Source organism: Ammodytes marinus (assembly GCF_949987685.1).
Source record: "Ammodytes marinus genome assembly, chromosome: 10".
Classification (NCBI taxonomy): Eukaryota; Metazoa; Chordata; class Actinopteri; order Uranoscopiformes; family Ammodytidae; genus Ammodytes; species Ammodytes marinus.
The window spans coordinates 15,385,446-15,404,857 of NC_137214.1; the positions used below are offsets into that span (position 1 = coordinate 15,385,446).

The 19,412-nt window shown below is 40.2% G+C and overlaps 2 protein-coding genes across 2 annotated transcripts; both read right to left on the reverse strand.

Moving 5' to 3' along the window:
- Positions 1 to 1,119: 1,119 nt before the first annotated feature.
- Positions 1,120 to 15,891, reverse strand: tmtops3a (teleost multiple tissue opsin 3a; the record flags this gene model as incomplete). Its single annotated transcript, XM_080036061.1, has 6 exons — positions 1,120 to 1,347; positions 1,881 to 2,114; positions 5,156 to 5,484; positions 6,897 to 7,357; positions 15,637 to 15,650; positions 15,793 to 15,891. The coding sequence occupies 6 exons, from the start codon at positions 15,889 to 15,891 to the stop codon at positions 1,120 to 1,122; spliced, it is 1,365 nt and encodes a 454-aa protein (XP_079892187.1).
- On the reverse strand, positions 14,918 to 18,355 carry vgll1 (vestigial like family member 1). The gene is made up of 4 exons (XM_080035508.1): positions 18,163 to 18,355; positions 17,253 to 17,464; positions 16,789 to 17,154; positions 14,918 to 15,987 (listed from the first exon to the last, which is right to left on the reverse strand). The coding sequence occupies exons 2-4, from the start codon at positions 17,449 to 17,451 to the stop codon at positions 15,950 to 15,952; spliced, it is 603 nt and encodes a 200-aa protein (XP_079891634.1). The 5' UTR covers positions 17,452 to 17,464; positions 18,163 to 18,355; the 3' UTR covers positions 14,918 to 15,949.
- Positions 18,356 to 19,412: the final 1,057 nt, after the last annotated feature.

A 19,412-nucleotide genomic window follows, 5' to 3' on the forward strand; every position in this document is an offset into this window, starting at 1 on the left:
AGGCACTCTAGCTCTTTTAATACTTACATGTCACTATTTGATTTTGTACATCTAACAATACATGTGTGATGCAAATCTTGCACTAGTTGTTTAACACACAACAAAAAGCCATAATTTCATCTTTGTAAATAACCTTATAAAACTTGGGCCAAAAGAAAACACTGATATTGGTCAAAGTTAACTCAGTGAATTTAAGTGTGGTCTCATGCTTCACTGTTTTGCTCTTTACATCTTTCTCAATATGTGTACTATACCTGTCTGCTGTTCAACACTGCAAACAGCTAAAGTGTTACTGGATAGAGTATCAATTATACTACAGTTGTAAAGTCCCTGTATTTCTTCAAATAAATACATTTAAAAAAAATTATGCGGACAAATTAATAACAGTTATGCTAATGAAGCCCTTAAGAATACTGGAAATGTTCATGTAATCGGCATGAAGATATTTTTTTTGCAACAGCTCCGTACTTCCCCTGGTGGTTAAAAAAATATTCTCAACTGCAAATATATACATACAGAGTATTTGCATTTACATATATGAATACACTGAGTATACTCCATCTCAATAACAAATCCCTGACTCCCCTTAATCAATTGTCTCAGCATTTGCCTGTGGCCCCAGACAATATGCCATCTATAATAATAGTATAAAGTTACTGTTTGGTAATTGTTGCATCAGTATCTCTGTTTGTTGAATTACTGCTTTTTCTCTCCCTTAAGTAGCAGATAGCACGATATCTCTAATTCAACCATTAACTGAATCAATTGAATTGAACTCTCCTGTTTTTTGTAAAGGTGGATATTTTTGTTATGTTAAACATGACATTGATTTGCGATTTTTATATGCGTCTGGATGTACACACTCTCGCAAAAAGCTGAGGAAAGTTGGGTCCAGTTGGTCTTACGTGTATATTTTCACAGCTTTTATTCAAAACATGTACAACACTGCGTATATGGAAGGTCGGCACTTTGACCAAATTGAATATGCATGAAAGCAGAAGCCAAACTACACATGGCACTGAGTTTACATTCAAATGAGAATAGAGAGAGTTGCACTTTGGAATATTTCAGGAAACAACAATTTGGTAATAGTCTGAAAATGATTAAAAAAGGCTTTTTCTATGGGGTGTAGTGGACGATGAGAGTGTGGCGGTCATTGTGGCGGCTGCAGAGGGGAGGGTTTCTGGGGCTGCCGAGCATCTGAGGCTGTGGAGAGCTGACGGAGGCTTGTCTGTGGAGGACAGGGAAGGAAGTGGAAAATGGTGTCCTCGGGGTTGGGTGCTCCTCTCCATGAACTGAGTGTGTTTCCCTTCTGCACTTAATGAAGGCCACGAAGCATCTATAAAACTAAGACAAAAGGACAATGGCTAATTTTCCAGTAAGCATGCGTGATTTCCAGATCACAAAACAACACTGACATACTAAGTTAAAACTGTGATTAATTTTTTTTAAATCAAAGATTGGTAGACAACAAGGTTAGATTTAATTTCTTTTTTTTTGGTGGGTAACAATAATGTCAAGCAGATCTGAGGTACACAAAGAAAGAATATACAAGAAAGTCCAAACATCATCTGACCAAAAAAATTAAACCGAGCGTACTGGGTTAACTCAAATCCCTCTATCCCCCACACACAGACACTCTCTCTCTCTCTCACACACACACACACACACACACACACACACACACACACACACACACACACACACACACACACACACGCACACACACACGCACACACACACACGCACACGCACACACACACACACTTTGCATTTAAATACAGCGGTGCAGTTATATGCAATTCAAACTGCTCTTACATAACGTACTTATCAATCCAGTAACAAACGCAATTGAGGTGATTCTGGCTCATCATTCTCACCTGTTTGTTGAAGAACACATAGATGACAGGGTTTATGACAGTGCTGAGCTTGGCCAGGACAGAGGGCACCACACTAGCCATCGGAGTGACCATGCCCGACCTGCCGAAGGTGGCCATCAGTGCCATGACGCCATAGGGCATCCAGCACAGCATGTAGCAGGACACCATGGATAGCACCATGGCCAGTATGCGCTGCTCTCGCCTCTGAGCCGCCTGCACATTGACCCTATTGGCCTGGAGACAAGAAGGGGGAGCAGAGGTTAGACCTAAACTGAGAGTAAATCTACATAATGTGGACTTAAATACTATGAGAAGAGAGAATGGGCTGAAAATTCTAACTGACATTATTTCATAAACTGAGTTTATTTTGTCACTCGACATGTATTGGATATAAATTGATACTCCAGCTTTTACATAAAGTACGTTATCTCGAAAGAGACATTTAAAAAATGTCTGGTCTAATTTGAAGGAGCAGAGGCCGAAATAATTTTGACTTTCTTTTTTGTCCCTTGTATGGTTCAAGCTCCAAAAACACTGGATCCTACATGATGTAACCCAATAGTGTCCCTTTTGTGTAATTTGTGCTTCATATCAATTGTTCCCCGAACTGTTTCTGAGAAAATCGTTGCCATTGTGCAATATAAAAAAAAATATATATATCAAGGCTCAAGGTGAATACAGAGTCAGAAAAATAACTGGCTAGTACAACTTAAAATGAGAAGTGAGTCAGATGAAGAGATCCAAAGTGTAGGCTATTTGACTAAGTAATGGTTGTGTCACAGTGCGCGTGGTGACATCTGTTTAAAAATACCACATGATCAAAGTTTGGCCAGGCAGAGCTTTGGCCACTTTTACATGACATCTTTCCTGCTGTTTTCTCCTGATGTACTGAGGTGCTCGGCTGTGGGCTAAAATTAGATCAGATATATCATGGGGCCAAGAGGCTACAGCAGTATCTTGTCTGTGATGACGCCCCCCCCCCCCCCCCCCGTATCGATTTCATACCCCCGTGGTCACGGACTTGTGTAATTGTAACTGTGATGTGCTCCATGAATAATAATAAGGGTGCTCTGCCTAGTGAAGGCAGGCCCTTCACAAGAGGAAAAAATCCTGCCCTGTCTGTGAAATTACAGCTCAACTCTCACACACTCAATTACACTTCCCCTTGTAAGGTATTGGGTCACGGCCTCTATTGCTTTGTCTAATGTTCCATCAACAGTGATTTCTGCATGGCTGAGCTTTTCCTGTGTTTTGAATAATATTACCCCACGGAAACGAATCAGAAAAGCATGACAGCTAGATTAAGGATTGTGCTCCAATTAAAGGAATGGAAGAACTATATAATTTTTCTTTCGTAATATTTTTGAATAGGGACAAGCACTTATGATACAGTCTTGGAACAGTAAATCTCCAACATGCGCGTGACTTTGTGGAAGACACTTCAGACACCACAGAATCATGAATGAATCTCAATGTCATGCCGTCATGCGGAAAAGAAAAAATAACAAATCCAAGCTTGAGCCACACCACTGATGTTGTTATGTTACATCATGTATCAGTATACGCCTCCTCCTTCGAGAACAACCTGAGGTGGGGCCCCTCAGTTGGAGGATGCCCGGTGCATGGCTGAGCCCCCATTAACAGGTATAGTAATCAAGTCAGCAAATCCCTTCTAGGCTCTGTCTCCCTCTGGGGCATAAAGTTCAAGAAAAGGAAAACAGAGGTGCTTACATAATGGATAGTATCCAATAGTAACAGATTGTCTAAAAATACCCGCGAGGTGATGCATTGACAGACGTAGTAGATCGAAAGAGGGTACAAAGGCAGCCAACCCACCCAGGCACAAATCTGGAACCCTTTAATTATCAATTATTTCTGTGACTGGCAGGTGTTGTATAAGCCCCAACCAAGGTAGAGGATGACTCACTGGCAACCATGAGAGGGGTCGGTCACTCTATCTGCATTAGCCAGGAAACGCACACTTTCCCTCTCATTCCTTCTATGACACATGCAAATTAATGTGTAAGATTTGAAACGATGAGCCATGGCTTCAATGTTTATCTGACTTGATGCTCCTTGAAATTTTCCTTGGAACACACACGAATGACAAAGTGTTGGACAGCCGTCGCTCCACATAAGCGGCCGGACCATATAGGCCCTATATACCTTGGTGCTTGGTAAATGAGCATATGGACGTGGTGAAAGGCAGCACTTTGAGCACATTATCCAGAGAGAATTACAGCTCTTTGTGTGTACGCTGTGTCCTATTTGTATGACACTGCTGAACCCTTGTCAAGGTTTGTACTGCGTTCACCGTCAAGGTATTGTTCCCTGAAGGTTATGTCGGTGTTGATACAATGTGTCCAGCTTCAACAACATACAATGTGTCCAGCCACAACAAGTGCTTTTTTTGCTCATTTTAGAAGGGACAATAATGCTGTTACGAAATATGAGGGACAAGAGAACCATTTATGAAGGAAACATGAATGCTGGATTTATTCTGTGAAAAAAATCATAACAGACGTAACTGAAAACACACTTGCAGACTGTAGGCAAACATACAGTGATTGCAGATGAATGACACTGGTATGTAAAGTTAGATTTTGATGGTATTTTGTACATCGGTCTGTGTGGTATTAGAGTGACATCAACATCGATTTCCAGGCCCAGTCTAAATCTATTTTTTCTTTTATCTTTTGTTTCTCTTCTTCTTCTTCCTTTTTGGTGAACAAATTATTGAAGTTTGTGAGCAAGTACTGTGAATGTTCGTATACAGCTCTGTAAAAAAATTAAGAGACCAGTCTGGATTTTTCTTCAATCTTCATTTCTACATTACTTAATGAAAATGCTCTTAGTCACAATATTTTCGAGGGAATTGGTTGAAATGTCGTCAGTAGTTTATAAACTAAAATCAAAATGTTAATTTTACTCAAACATAAATAGTAAAACGAGAGACACTGAATATTTGGAGTGGTCTTTCAATTTTTTTCCAGAGCTGTATATACTGTAGATATTATGTACACACTTTTTATTCTCTGTAGGCTTATTTTCCTTTTTTGTCTTTTTTCTATACACATTAAATGTATGTATGTTTTGTATGATATCAGCAAAAGATGAAGTAAACATGAATCTTAAAATGGGCTTTCTTTTGCTTTCATAGTTTTTTTTAATGTGCACTGGTGTTTGTCAGTCCTATGTCAAACTCATTCTGCTCCTTCGTTTAAAAAAAAACTGCAGGTCCTTTAGGAGCGTGACACATTGGTATATGAACTCACCCTCCTGATGGCAAAGACAATTCGGCCGTAACAGTAGACCATGAGTAGGAGGGGCAGCAGCAGGCAGAAGATGAAGAGGCACAAGACGTAAGAGGTACTGGTGGCTGAACGGACGTGCCACTGGACCGAGCACGTGGTGCCGGGTCCCTCTGGCCCGTAGCTGCTCCAACCCAGGAAGGGTGGCATGGTCCAGATGAGGGAGTAGAGCCACGATCCTCCCACACACAGCCATGCCTTCCTAAAGTCTGAGATGTCCACCTCCGAGCAACGCTGCACGGTGGTGTAGCGCTCGTAGGAGAGAACAGCCAAGGACACCAGCGACACAATGCCTTAAGTATAGCAAGAAGACAATAGAAGTTGATGTATTAAAAAGTTAGCAGAATGAAATGTTTATTCTAAGCAAGGTCCCCTCTCATTTGCCTTCCAGCAACTCTAAACTCATGGTGTTGAGGAGGCAACTCAACCAGCAGACCACCAGGACCAGGATTCACTGTAAGATTAGAAGTAGGGTAGGACAATTATAGAAAAATATATATAAAGGTTTCAGTCTAGTAATGAGACTTTCTGATTTGATGCCTAAAGTGTATACAGTGTACATATGTGATATTATATATTTTTTACAGGAGTAAACTTTCATCTGACAAAGATGATTTACTCCATGTCAGCATCAGAATACTATTTCCTCATGACAAGCTAAAGCCCTACCTACAGTGCATATGTGACTTTCATAGATTAATCTAAGCATGAGCCTCCTTTTGGCTATTCATTTTGTATTATTATAATTTGTGGGCATTTTTTCTTTATTAGACAGATTGTGGAGAGACAGAGTTGAAATGGGGCAAAGAGGGGAAGACATGCATGGAACTGATCCGGGTCGGATTTGAACCCAGGTCCACTGTGAGGCCTGAGCCTCTAGGGGGACGCTCTAACCACTGTGCCTCGAGTACCCCCCCCCCCCCCCGTACCCCCCCACCCCCCACCCCCACTCTTTGGCAGTTAGTTTTTAAAACATATTTAAAAAGAATGCACTTTAAAAAATAGGGTTATTATAGTGTACATTTTAGCCTACTGATTGATAACTGAAGACCAGCTCTGAGACTGTTTGCAACAGTTGCTTTCTTCCTTTATTCAGTCAGAAAATCTGGAGGCCAAGATTCACCAAGGAAAGGAAGGGAATTTGAGATTGCGTGAATTGCTGCCACTTATGGTCCTTTTTTCCTTTCTTTTTTTTTGCTATGCAAGTATTGAGGCCAGACTTGGTCCAAACTGAAATACTGGATGGATTGACATGTACCTGTGTACCCACGACTTTGCTGATAGGTTAATTCACACAATGAGGTTTGAATTTTTGGTTTTGAGATCATAGAAACAACAACCTGTTTGCTATGGAATTTGGTACAGACATTCAAGTTCCATTCATTATAACCTTTATTTAACCAGGTTAGTCTAGTTGAGAACAACATCTATTTTTCAAGAGATTCACCATTCAGGGCGAAGTATAACTTTGTTTAATGTAATACTGGCTTTTCATCTATAGCGCCATCATCAGGTCAACATTTCAGTTTGTCAAATACTTTCATTTGAGGACAAATATCTGCAGAACCAATCCATATCACTCTTTAACATAAATGCATCATGAAACTTCATTCAACATAAGCCTGTAGGAATCGAAAGTAAACAGGTAAATAGATCTTTAGGCTATATGTATAGTTACAACTAATCACACATTAGTGTCACTCACCAAAGAGGGAATTGGCGAACCCGTACCACTTGCAGCCGTGCTCTCCGATGAGCCATCTCCCGTGCAGACTCGCGGCGAAACTGAAGGGTGTCCCGAAGACGCACACGAGGATGTCGCTCAGGCTGATGTTCAACAGGATGATGTTGATGGGCGTCCACAGAGAGCGAAACTTTGCGAAGACGAGAAGAGCGAGGAAGTTGTTGAGGGTGCCCGCCACCATAATGAAGCCGAGGCATACCGCCACCACCGTGTGTCCGCTCCGGCTCAGCCCGCCGGGGCTCTGGGAAGGCGGGGTGGTGGCGTTGAAGCTGCCGAGGCTGCTGCTGGACAGAGAGCTGTCTGTGGTGCTGAAATTGCAAGCGCGTAATATGAGGACGACCATAGCAGTGAGAGGAGGACAGCTGGCTGGACGCACACCGCGAAAAGTCCGCGCACAAGCTCCACAGTACAGCAGCTCTACACTGTGTGAGGGGCCCCACGATTACACAGTTATAGAGTGTGGTGAGAGTTGTGTGCGCCCTGTGCACTTCTTTATACCGGCACCCCTATCCTATGTAAATACCCCCAGCCCCTTGTCTCTGCCACGCACACATATTAACTGTCTCCTTTTGATCGCTTAAGCCCGTGTACGAAGAGTAAATCCCCATAATATCGATGCTGAGCTTATTACATTCGTAGTTACACCAACTTTTATTGGACTGTAGTACTTTTTATCCAATACAATTATAGGTCAGATTGTCCTTATTAATGAACTTCCAATGTTATGGTTACACTGGAGACTTACTCAGTGCGTTCCACTCCAGAAATGAAAACTTTAGTTGAATGGTTTAGCTAAACTGTGCGTTTATTTTAATCAATTAAAATTAAGTTTTAGTATTATCTTTTCCCTTAATCAATTCACTTCCACAACAACTTTAAATGAACATTCTGGTGTTTTGTATATATAGTCCTATTTCAATTGCACTAACTATTATTAAAGACAGACATGAGTTCAAACTCATTTCTGCAATGTTCGAATTAATAGTCACTTGAAACGTACTCACTTCAGATAGATCATCTGTTTTGCAGTGAAGACACTTCCAGCAGCATTTCCATGAAATGATAGCATCACTTTCATGAACAGCAAAAGTAATCACTGACACTGTGCAACAGTTTAATCTGTTAAGAAAGTTTTAAATCAGAGTAAACAAATGTGTTTATTCCAAAGTGAAATAAAAGGAACCCAAAAGATACTGTACATGTGAGAACAGAACAGTACATCCTGAAAAGTATAGAAGACTAAAAGCTATGCCTTGGGAAATGGTAAGCAGTTATATGTTAACATTGTAGAACACGGTCAAAAACTAATATGGTCCTTTAATACCATGGTAAAATGCAGTCATTTGTCTGGGAATTTCCTTAATTGACAACAAATTATACTCCGATTAAAGGCCAGAGACACTGAGACAAAAATAATGATATGAAAAACACATACATTAGATACACATGAGATCTCTGGGTGTGGGGTCACATCATTTTCAAGGATGCTACTGTAGAGATGAAATGTAAAAACTAATGAGTACAATGCATGCAAGACGAGGTGCCATTTTGCTTTTTGCAGAGGGACTCCTCAGTAAATCACAAATGCTGTTTGTAAGTCACTGACCACGGGCAGGATCCATTAACACTAATGCCCCCTCTTCTTGCTCTGTAATCAGCATCATTGGCTTGTTGACAGCTCAATGGGCAGTCACCACCGCATGAGCCCATCTGCCCCTCATCCTCCTACCCCCCATATGGGCTTCAGATCATCCTGATTTTGCCTGACATGAGGGAGGACAATATACCATGGTGCCAACTGTGCTTTGCTGCTGAGTCCATGCATGCCTCATGGAGAAATGCAGATTGTCCACTCAGTTCCTCTTCCACTCCTTTATATATTACTGTTTTAGCCATTTTCTTCCTGTGGGGCTTTTTTCCCCCTTGTGTACTTTCTCAGTTGTCATATTTTCTTATTCCTGTGTATAAACATCTCAATTATATGCTAGATAACATTCACTTCCATTTACGTAAACACTAAAGTATGATAGGTTATAATAGTACTGACGTTGCCTCTTGGGTTAGTCCAGGACAACAGTATAGCGTCATACCTGTTGTGTCTCCAATGCATGACAAAGAGAGTGGACACATATACTGTATGTATGTGTCCATATATACAGTATATATAAAATTCATGAAATCTTGCATGACTGCCACTGCTACTTTGTGGGTTACTTTTCTCTTTTTATATAAATATTTTTTTAAGAATTTGATGTTTCAATAATATATAGTGGAGAGTGGCCTAAGTTGTGCATTTTGGAAGTTGTGCCACCCCTTGTTTCTAGAAAACCGTGGAAGAAATTGGAAATGTGACCACACATTTAAGAAGAGCCATCCATTTGACTCATCCTGTAAAGAAGGGAGACACAAGGAATAAGATATAAGCACATTTAAGCTCAACAAACTGTGTTTTGCCTTTCAAAGTAAAATTTCCATGATCAAGGTTTTTTGATTATTGTGTCTGAACAATTATAGACACGTTTGAAAACATTTGACACATGTTTTAGTGCTTTGGTATGCTACATTTTGAGTCTATACAGTTAGCACAATGTCAGCCCTAAATTGCTGCATCATGCTTATTATCCAAATTTCTGGGATTGGGGTGATTTGTGCCAAAGGGCCTGGGTGAGTCATAAGTAAGTAAGTAAGTAAAATGTATTTATAAAAGCACATTTATGACAGTTTGCACTGTCCAAAGTGCTGTACATAGTGCATTCAGTAGGTAAACAATGAAGGTAAAATAACAATAACCAAAATAAAAGACGTAAAGCCCATACATCCACATAAACACAGATAGTAGTGCAGAGGTAAGATAGTTAATGGGGAGGAAACACCAGGGTGTACATATGGGTTTTGAGCCTTGATTTAAAGGCAGAAATGTAAGCGAATCACATTTGTCAGGTGGCAGTTGGTTCCACAAGCACGGAGCAACTAGTGCAAAGTACATTTCTGAGAGTTGTGCCAGTGGCATGGCTGTATACGCTGGTCACCAAAAGAAAGTGATTGTCTACAGTAGCTCAGAAGAGAGTGACATCTCAATTCCACTTAACGACACCACTGATGAGAGTTCAGATGGCCAGAAAGATGATGATGGTGACTTTGTCATTGTGAGCTTTGCAGGTAAAACCATTAGATCTGCTAGGCCTTGTTTAAGTAAATTGTCCTTCAATCTTTGTAAACTATTTACTTTATTTACTTTAAATACACCTTAAATAAGTGATTGTCTAATGGATTTGTCTTGCATTACAGTTTATGAGATATATATCAATGGCACAATTCACCCCATGGTATTCTCTCCAACCGCACAACTTACACCACACCGGGGGCAAGTTGTGCATCAAGACAACTTTTTTTCCGAAAGCTATATTTCTTCAACAGTTTATTCCAGATCCAAAGTTTTTATTGCCAGGGATGCATAACACCCTGAAATATATGTACATATTTGAGTTGGAGACTTTACTGTCAAGGCCTTACTTTAAAGTCACTTTGAGTGAAAAGTTGCACAACTTAAGCCACTCTCCCCTACACACTTCCCTCAAATTGTGAATTTTCCAAATGAAATCGTCCTTCATTCCTGAGAATCATACATTTATTTAGCATCAATTGATGAGGAATGTAGTTTACTTCAAACCTAGCATGAACCACCATACATTTGCATTCAATGGGTATTCTTAAAATGCTTGGCCATCCAATATTTTTTAAACTCAACCGCAGGATTTTCTTTTTCATTACAAACCAAATGAATATCCGTGAAAGAAGACGATGCTGACAGTTGTGGAGATAACATGTTAATAATTCACTGACTAATATCTGCAGCACTTGGTTTAAATACCAAACTGCTTTATTTACCCTTAAGCTATGTTTGTCTTAATGAACAAACCTTAAACCGTGTGGACATACAGAACAAATCAATAGAAAGATATTGGCTGAAGGAAAGGCTAGAGAGCAGAGAGATCATTAATAATTAAAGGAATGTGACAGCTAAACCATTTAAGACAGACAATAAAACACTGTGGTACCGCTGAAATGCCTCAGAATGATGCCACACATTGTTACCGTGTCCATGCGGCCTATTTTTCTACAGTTACAAACTATTTGTGTTACGGTAAACACTTACTGGACCCAAGAGCAGATAGAGACAGGAGATGGATTGATGAAAAAACAGGTTTGTTGACAGACCAGGAATAAGGCGGGGGAATTACTGTTAATGAATGAGGAAGCTGGGGTCAGTGAGGCAGGCAGGCAGGCAGGCAGGCAGGCAGGCAGGCAGGCAGGCAGGCAGGCTGGAGGGAGTGATCCAGGGTACTGCAGGCAAAGGAAACACAAAGTTAGAACGAGGAAGAAAACAGCAAGAGAGCAACGAGAGATAACATAAGATATACTGAAGGCAGGCACGCATAAATACCACCGGTAGTGCAAAGTACAATCTGGCACTGACTGCAAGGAATCCAGGAGTATATGAAGGGGAGTTTATTGCAGATGAAGGTGAGCAGATTGCAGATGAAGGCCATGGTGTGAGTTGAGACGGGCAGGGGGAGTGGCAGACACAGGCAGAAGAAAACACACAGCAGCCAGCTGTGACCACAACAATGTGATAGTTTCAAAATAATATGAGCATATATGAGCTATAACATATCAAGTAAATGATCTCCTAATTGCAAGCAATTCAGCCAAACCTTTTGTTTTGTCTAGCTACCACATCAACTTCAATGTAACACCAACTTCTACTGTAAATGTCTATAACACTATCCATTACATAAAACAAAAAAAGCAGGTAAGCAGCTTAACTACCGGTGTGTAGCAAAAAACACAATACAAAGAACATCATTTAAACCGTCCAATCTCACGGTGGTGTGCACAACTTCCAGTTGGGGCACGGAAAGTTGAAAACATGACTTTGTTCAACAGTTCAGTCTTAGTTTAGTGTGTTAACATGCTAACATTAGCTAATTAGCACTGAACAAAAAGTTCAGCTAAGGCTGATATGGTTGATGGGATTGTCTTTAGCTTTATAGCTATCTGGTCATGAACCAAAGTATTTGTTTTGCAAATCATCATAATTAAATAGTTACATTTATATATTTAACATTCTAAATCACAATGTTGCTGGTTGAAAAGTTAATGATTGAAACGTATATTCATCCTAAAGTGCACACAGACGTGGGTTTCACACTGCAGGAATTCATTTGCCAGAGAAGGCACATTAATGCAGCTCCTGGTCCTGAGGAGAATGCTGTGAGAGCAATCATCCCACACACCAGAAGCAACAGCCTCAACTAAACAGCAGCACACAAGATCAGAAAGACTTGGTTGAACCGGCACTTGGGGTCAGATGGTAGAAATTTTGATTAACTGAGGTGATGGGTGGATGTTTGCAGATCCAGTCAGCGAGACGATGTCTATAAATAGTCCATATGTAGGCCTACAAAAGGCTCTGCTGATCACGTGCAGCGCAGCCTGTCTGCATGCAGCGTCCACCCGTCGCTAAGCAACCGTTTGGACTCGCGCTCCGTTTATGTGAAGTTCCGAGCCGTTTGTCAGTTCATGTGTGTCTCGCCAAAGTTCGGCTGTGTTGTATGTGTGGCGGCCGTGTGCGTCACTGAGAAAAAGTAAGTAGCCTAGTGTAGAGAGGACACTGATGTTAGTTTATTTAGGTCATTATTGTTTATTGTTAAAGCTGTGTGCTTGCATGTTAACAGCTGACAGTTATTCAGAAACATGGCTGTGTCTTTAATGCACTTTACCGCCTTCTTTTAATGACAAGACAAAAGTCTTCAGCGTGGCGAAAACCACTACACAAGTGGACATGTGGAGAGTTTCAATTTCTCGAGTGGGGAGATTGTTGGCGTTGTCCACGCCAGCCATTAGCATTAGCATTAGCACTGTCCATGGTCGAGAAGTGGAGGGAATGTGTTGAGGTGACGTCACAGAGGCGACAAGACTTGTAGTTGTTCTCGTAACATTTTTTCAAAAGCCGTTAGACGAATAATCATACAACATACCGTCAAACTCTTCACATGAAAAATTATCATTTAGACCCATACAAAACATATATGTAATCCAAGGCATTTAATGACTGGGACCAGAAAATAGTAGGTTACTTTCCATAGACTCCCATTAATTTTTTTTCAGCCGAGAGGTCCCATGCCCCGTAATTCCGCCACTTCCGCTTAACAGCTCTATTAGAGATATTAGCCACTTTATAGCAGCCTGTTCATTTATGTTATTAATGCAGTGACTGTGTATCTTAACCTGTACACTGTAGCTTTCTATTGTGTATATAGTGGTGTGTTCTTGCTTAAGTTAATACTGTGACATTATTGCTAATTAGTATTTCCTTTTGTATCTTTCTTTTAGACCACACACCCCCACGCACCCACACACACACAAACACCAACACACCGTATGCCAATGTAATGCCAACAGAAGATAATTAAAGTCACTAAACTGGACCACTGCTTCATGTGTCTTATGGGGTTCTAACCGACGCCACCTATACAACACAATCCCCTTAACCCAACCTATACAGTCCAATACAGTCCACTGGTCCTCACCAACACCATATATGAATTTACCACAGGCTTTGGTTAATGCTGTGGACGGATTATGAAATGTAAGGGACCCTGAGCGTAGACACACTAAAAAGGCTGTTGATTCCACCAGTGCCTGCACCTGGCTTGGGTTCAGTGAGACCTTGGGAATAGTGCCTAGAAGGACCATTTTTAAAACCCATTCATGGTTAGTGCAGGACCAGCAACATCAATAATCCACCTTCATCATGACGAGATGACTACTCTTCCATCTGTGATCATAAACAATGTCTGCAGTGAAATGTGGATATGGTCGTCATGTATCTCTCTGACTAACTGGAAGTTCTGACACCAAACACATCAGACTCATCAGCATAACCTGTTTTGCATAAGCATAATCTCACCGTCATTTCTGGTGGAAGTGGATATGAAGCAGCAGAAATAGTCCTGGTCTTGGTGTCAAAATGGTCCAAAGTAAAAACGAATTTTATTTTATTTTTATTTTTTTATCTCACCATGTGAAAAATGTGTGATTATAAACATATACTGTACATTGTACATTTCTCCAACAGGTTCCAGCTAGATGTATAACCTCCTAACAGAGCCTTAGGTAAAGTTTCTGTTGGTGGAGCCAGATTAATGAACGTGCTCCAAAAATGAACAACAGACTTCCCAAGTTCTACTGAAAAACACAGGGTCTTTAGTATCCATATTTTTTATCAGGCTACTTTTGCACAGACTTGGTCTTGGGTTACATGATGAGATAGGTCATGTAGATGTGTGAAGAGGTTAAGAAACATGTAGAGCTCATTTCAGCCTCAACGCTTCCTGCTGATGAAATGATCCATTCAAGAAATCAATATCTGAGTGAGTGGCAATCCTAGCTCTTATCGACTTGCTCTGGACATCACACAGCAGCAGATTTCTAGTCAACTCCTGCATGAGGAAATGTCATTTAAACAGATCCAAAGTGTTCAATATTGAATAAATCTATAGGACATAAAATCATTAGTCCACTACAACATGTTATGTAGCCATGATGACATTGTCAAAGGTCCTTTTCATTTGAATTAATTGTTTTATCAAACTTCCCCTTTTTCCAAAGTTTTATTTTTCACACCACACCACAATTTTTCCCAAAGACCATTTTATTTCATCATGGGTTCGTCCATCAATCAAGACAAACAGAGCAGAACCAGTTACAGCATGTGATTGGCCGTCTGTTCATTCGGACCAAAGATTTGAGTCAATGCATTTACTCGTATAATTGTTCACTTGAAAATCCTTCATTTATTTATTCAGTGGTGCACACATGACAAACCAAGTATTCAAATATTCACTTAAAAGTAAAAGTAACAATACCATGCTATAAAAAAGTTCCTTCGAAAATGCACCAAAGTAAAAGTAGATAGGTATTAGCAACAAAATGTCAGTTTTGTTCAGTTAAAAAAAAAATCAAAAAAAAATCAAAGCAATGATTTTCACAAGGTACAGGGATGAGAGAGAGATTTAAGAAGGAAAGTATACAAAAAAAAAGAAAAAAAATTATAATTTGAGGGAACAGTTAAACTTTAAGATGCTAGCTGTTCGCACGACTTTAAAATGTCAATGCATTTCAATTGGTGGTGTGAAACTGTTTTCACACCATTCTATTTGGTCTGATTAATTTACACAGCCGTTAAAAGTATGGTTTTTGACTTTATTAATTTAGAGATACTGTATTTCACATACTTATTACATTAGGTTGCTATCTGTGTTCAACATTGAGGGATGTTTGATATTTCAGTTGTTAAGTTAAGTGTGCGTGTGATTCAGTACATAACACTCTTTAAAGATGGCTGTAAGTTTAAAATTACAGAAAGAAAACGAGTCCATAACATAACTATCCTTCATATGTTTTGTTTGTTTGGATATATAAATTATTCTCATATGAAAATACACCAAGGTGAACTGTCGACAGATATCAACATCAATATTTATATACTCAAAGAGAATCTGGTATCCACACTATAAATTAATACTGGTCTATTTACAGGTGTAGGCCCACTGGAAGAAGTGCCTGATAAAAGCACAAGAAAAAATGCCCTTCATCCAACTCCACCGCAAAGGAGGCAACAATGTACTACATATACAGTCTCTCGGAGATCTACAAAAGGAGTTAACAGAGTTGAAGAACAGGTTTGAGAGGTTATTCCAGTAAGTGCTGATGTACTGAGGTCATTTCACTGGAAAAAAAATGGAAGTGCATGGAATGGAAGCGCTGTGGGTTTTCTTTAGATGACACTCACACAGGCCTGTTTGATGAGGAAATATATGACAGCTGCAGGGAACAGTAGGCCTGGAGGCTTAACAGTGCCACAGGTATGCGGTGTGGTTTGAGAAGCCATTCTCTCAGTCTCTCAAGTTGCTCCAGCTGCTCCCCTCCCTCCCTCCCTCCCTCTCCCTTCAGTACCAGTACAGGTCCTTCTTATCGACACGCCGTCCTGACAAAGGGGGTAAACAAAAAGATCAGTGATTTTCTAAGCATCTCTAATCGAGGACAGACATGGACAAGTTTGAGCATTGAGCGTGCAGACTCAACTGAAACTGTAACATTTGCATTTTATTTTTTCGCACAGTAGCATTTCTCAGATTGGGATCTCTGTGTTTGCTACCACAGAAGCGAGTAGGAAAGTCAGGAACTAACTAGTAATTAACAAATAGCTCACAAGTATCTTCTAAATAACTATTAATACGATAAGATAATGAATGGTTGTCCACTGGCTAATGTCGAGCTCACTATGTCTGATCAATTTTGAATTGACTAATTTCAGATTAACTCAGAGTTCAAAATGTCACATTGCTTACTATTTATAAATGTTTCTTAAAGTTAAGTTGTACAGTACTTGCTATTTAATGAGACTCTAACCATCTCTAAATGCATGCATGTGGATGCCGACGTCTTTTAAACACAATATCCCAGGTTACCCAGCCATTTTATTTTGAAAATGTCCAAATCTAGAAAACCATGATCACATCCCCATTGGTTATTTTGTCAGACGTCGGAAATACAAATGCAAGTGTTTTATGAGGTTGTGTAGTGGTCTACATGCACTTGATTTGTCATTCCATTGGCATTCACAAATTACCTTGATTTAACTTGATTTGTTCCTTTCTCAAACCATCTGAGATTGTGTTAAAGTGTTATCCATTCCTCTCTGTCTTAGAAGCAGTTAATTTCATTTTCTTTTAAGAAAGTCATCGTTTTTTTTAGTAATACAGTTATATTGCTGCTGAAGGCTTACCAGGTTCAAAGCCCACAGCGGGATCCATGGATTCTCTAAATCCCTGCGGCACCGTCCAGCTGGGAAGCAGATCTGGCTTGGAGCTGGAGGCCATGCCGGGAACCATCTCACCCCGGTCGTTGTGCAGTAGGTTGAGCAAGGACGAGGCATATTGCTGTCCAGTGAGACTTAACCCTTCTGGGGACAGGGAATAGGCGATGGAAGGCAACCCCCCGGGGCCTTCTCCTGCCCTGGAGGGGAACGAGTGCCAGGATTCAGGAGAGTTGTCTGCCGGGCTGAAGTTCAGGAGACGTCCAGCCACGGGAGGGACCTGAGACCCTGTGTAAGAAGAGTCCACAGCACTCCCATGACAGGGACTGGTTTTCTCTTCAGGAGACAGAGAAAGAAGCCATGTGAGGGTGAATGAGATTGTTTTGTCATGTTTGTAGAGACAGGTTGATCGCACCACTGTCGGTATAGCTTACCCAGCTTAATACTTTTGAGGAGTTTCTTTCTGTCTGCCTTGGCTGCCGGTGCCTTGGCCTTGCAGGCTTTGCTTAGGGCTCGGCTGAAGTGAGCATCCACCATGCTGTTGATGTCCCCTTGGAAGTAAGTCAGGATGACACACTGAGAATGCTCCTCCTCCACCTTCACAGCCATCTGACTGTCCGTACCGTCCTCCATGGGTCAGCTGTGACTGAAAACATAGACAGAAACCAGGCTCAGAGTAGACCTCACTTTTGTTCTTAATCATTTGATCTTTCTGCTGTATTTACAGTCCCACAATAGACAACATGATCCATAATGTGGCAGTCCACGTTTTTAGGTTGGGCTTTATTTGCATATAGTGATTAACACTTTAAAAAAATGTTTTGTGTCAAATCAGTAGATTTTAAGGGTTATATTCCCTCCTTATCGGTTTTAATCCGAAACCATTTAAACCATACCTGGATGAGTAAACCATTGACTACTGGAATGTTTTTGAAACTGATTATAGTTTCACAAACACAAACAGTAAGAGTTTAAAAGTACATTTCTGGTCAGAAATTGTGTCTAGCATGAACATAGTATATACTCACATTGCATGAAAATCGACTGACGGTGCACACTATCTTTACTCCAGCACCAAATGATCAATTCTGAGGAATGCCAACGATTGGAAAAGTTCACTTTGTAACTTGGGCCTTGTGGTTTGATATTTAAGATTTAAAAAGCTACAGCTACTGTAACTAAAAGCTATATACAGGACTCAAGTGGTAATATACAGATTATATCCACTCATAGTGCAGATAGAAAAAAAATCATACATAACTGAAATGAACTGCTAGCCCCCGTTTGCCACTAAAGAGCCAAACCACTGTGCCAGTTATAATTGAGGTAACTTGCTTTTCTTACCTGACCTGTCGATCGAACAAAGATGACCAGGAAATGCTGGTCCTGGCATTGAATGGTTGATACAAAAGCTGATGTGTTCGACTACATGAGCAGCAGCCAGAATTGTCGGAGAAAAACTTTGCTCAATTTTAAACAGTCCAACGTCTGGTGTCTTTCCCTGGTTGCTTACCTCTACAGATAAAACACATCGCTGACTGAGCCTCCAAAGTTGTTGTTAGACTGGGAGGGTGTGTGGTGCTTCATGAAAGAAGACAGCCATGAACAGAATGTCATCCAGCTGGTTCCTCCAGGACCGTACTGTCACCTTATTAAAAACATTCCTATAGTCACAAAGTCAGAAACACACTTTAATAGCAGCTCTGATAATGTTTTTATGCCAGAGAGGCTAAAATGTCATGTTAGATTTTTTTTTATTAGGCTACAGTATTTTAGTTCATCCTCACAATGTCACATGGTACAAAATATAAACATTTTATTCATTCTCAATGTACCTCCATATCTGAAGAGACCATGACCTCTTTCACTACAATACTTAAAGTGTAACCCTATTTTTTTTTGTGTACAGATCTGTACAGAGTAGGTAGGTACGATCACATAACACCTGTTTTAGCTTCCTCACATGGGCTCCCTGTTTGTTTTAGTTTGATCATTGAATTTACAATCCTGTTGATTGCTTCTGAGGCTCACTATGGCCTGACCCCTGACTAGATTTGTGACCTGTTGACATGAACCTGTGTCTGAGATCTTCAAGGCAAGTTTCTTCTGGCTGACCCAGAGTTCAGGAAAACTAAAGGAGACAAAGCATTTGCCCACAGGGCACCAAGGCTCTGGAATGCCCTGCCTGAGGAAATAAGACTGTTTGAGTCACTGTGTCTTCTTTTAAGTCTTATTTAATACATACTTTTATCGGAGAGCCTATCGTTTTTTTGTTTGTTTTATTGTATTCTTTCTTTCTTTTATTTTTTTGTTTTATTTCATTTATATTTGATTGTATTGTATGTATGTAAGGCACTTTGTACTTTGATCAGTGCTATATAAATAGAGCTTATTATTATCATATTATTATAACATCCTTTGCTCCGATTTACTTTATAATAATTGTAACAACAACCTTCATAAAGAATAAACATGTACTGGGTGTCAATTTGATCTTTGTTAAGACAAAACTAAAGTAAAAATCTCTTAAAAGTGTTAAAACTGATAGTCTTTTTTCTAATTGTTTAGATTTGAATGTCAGCAAATTAATTGCT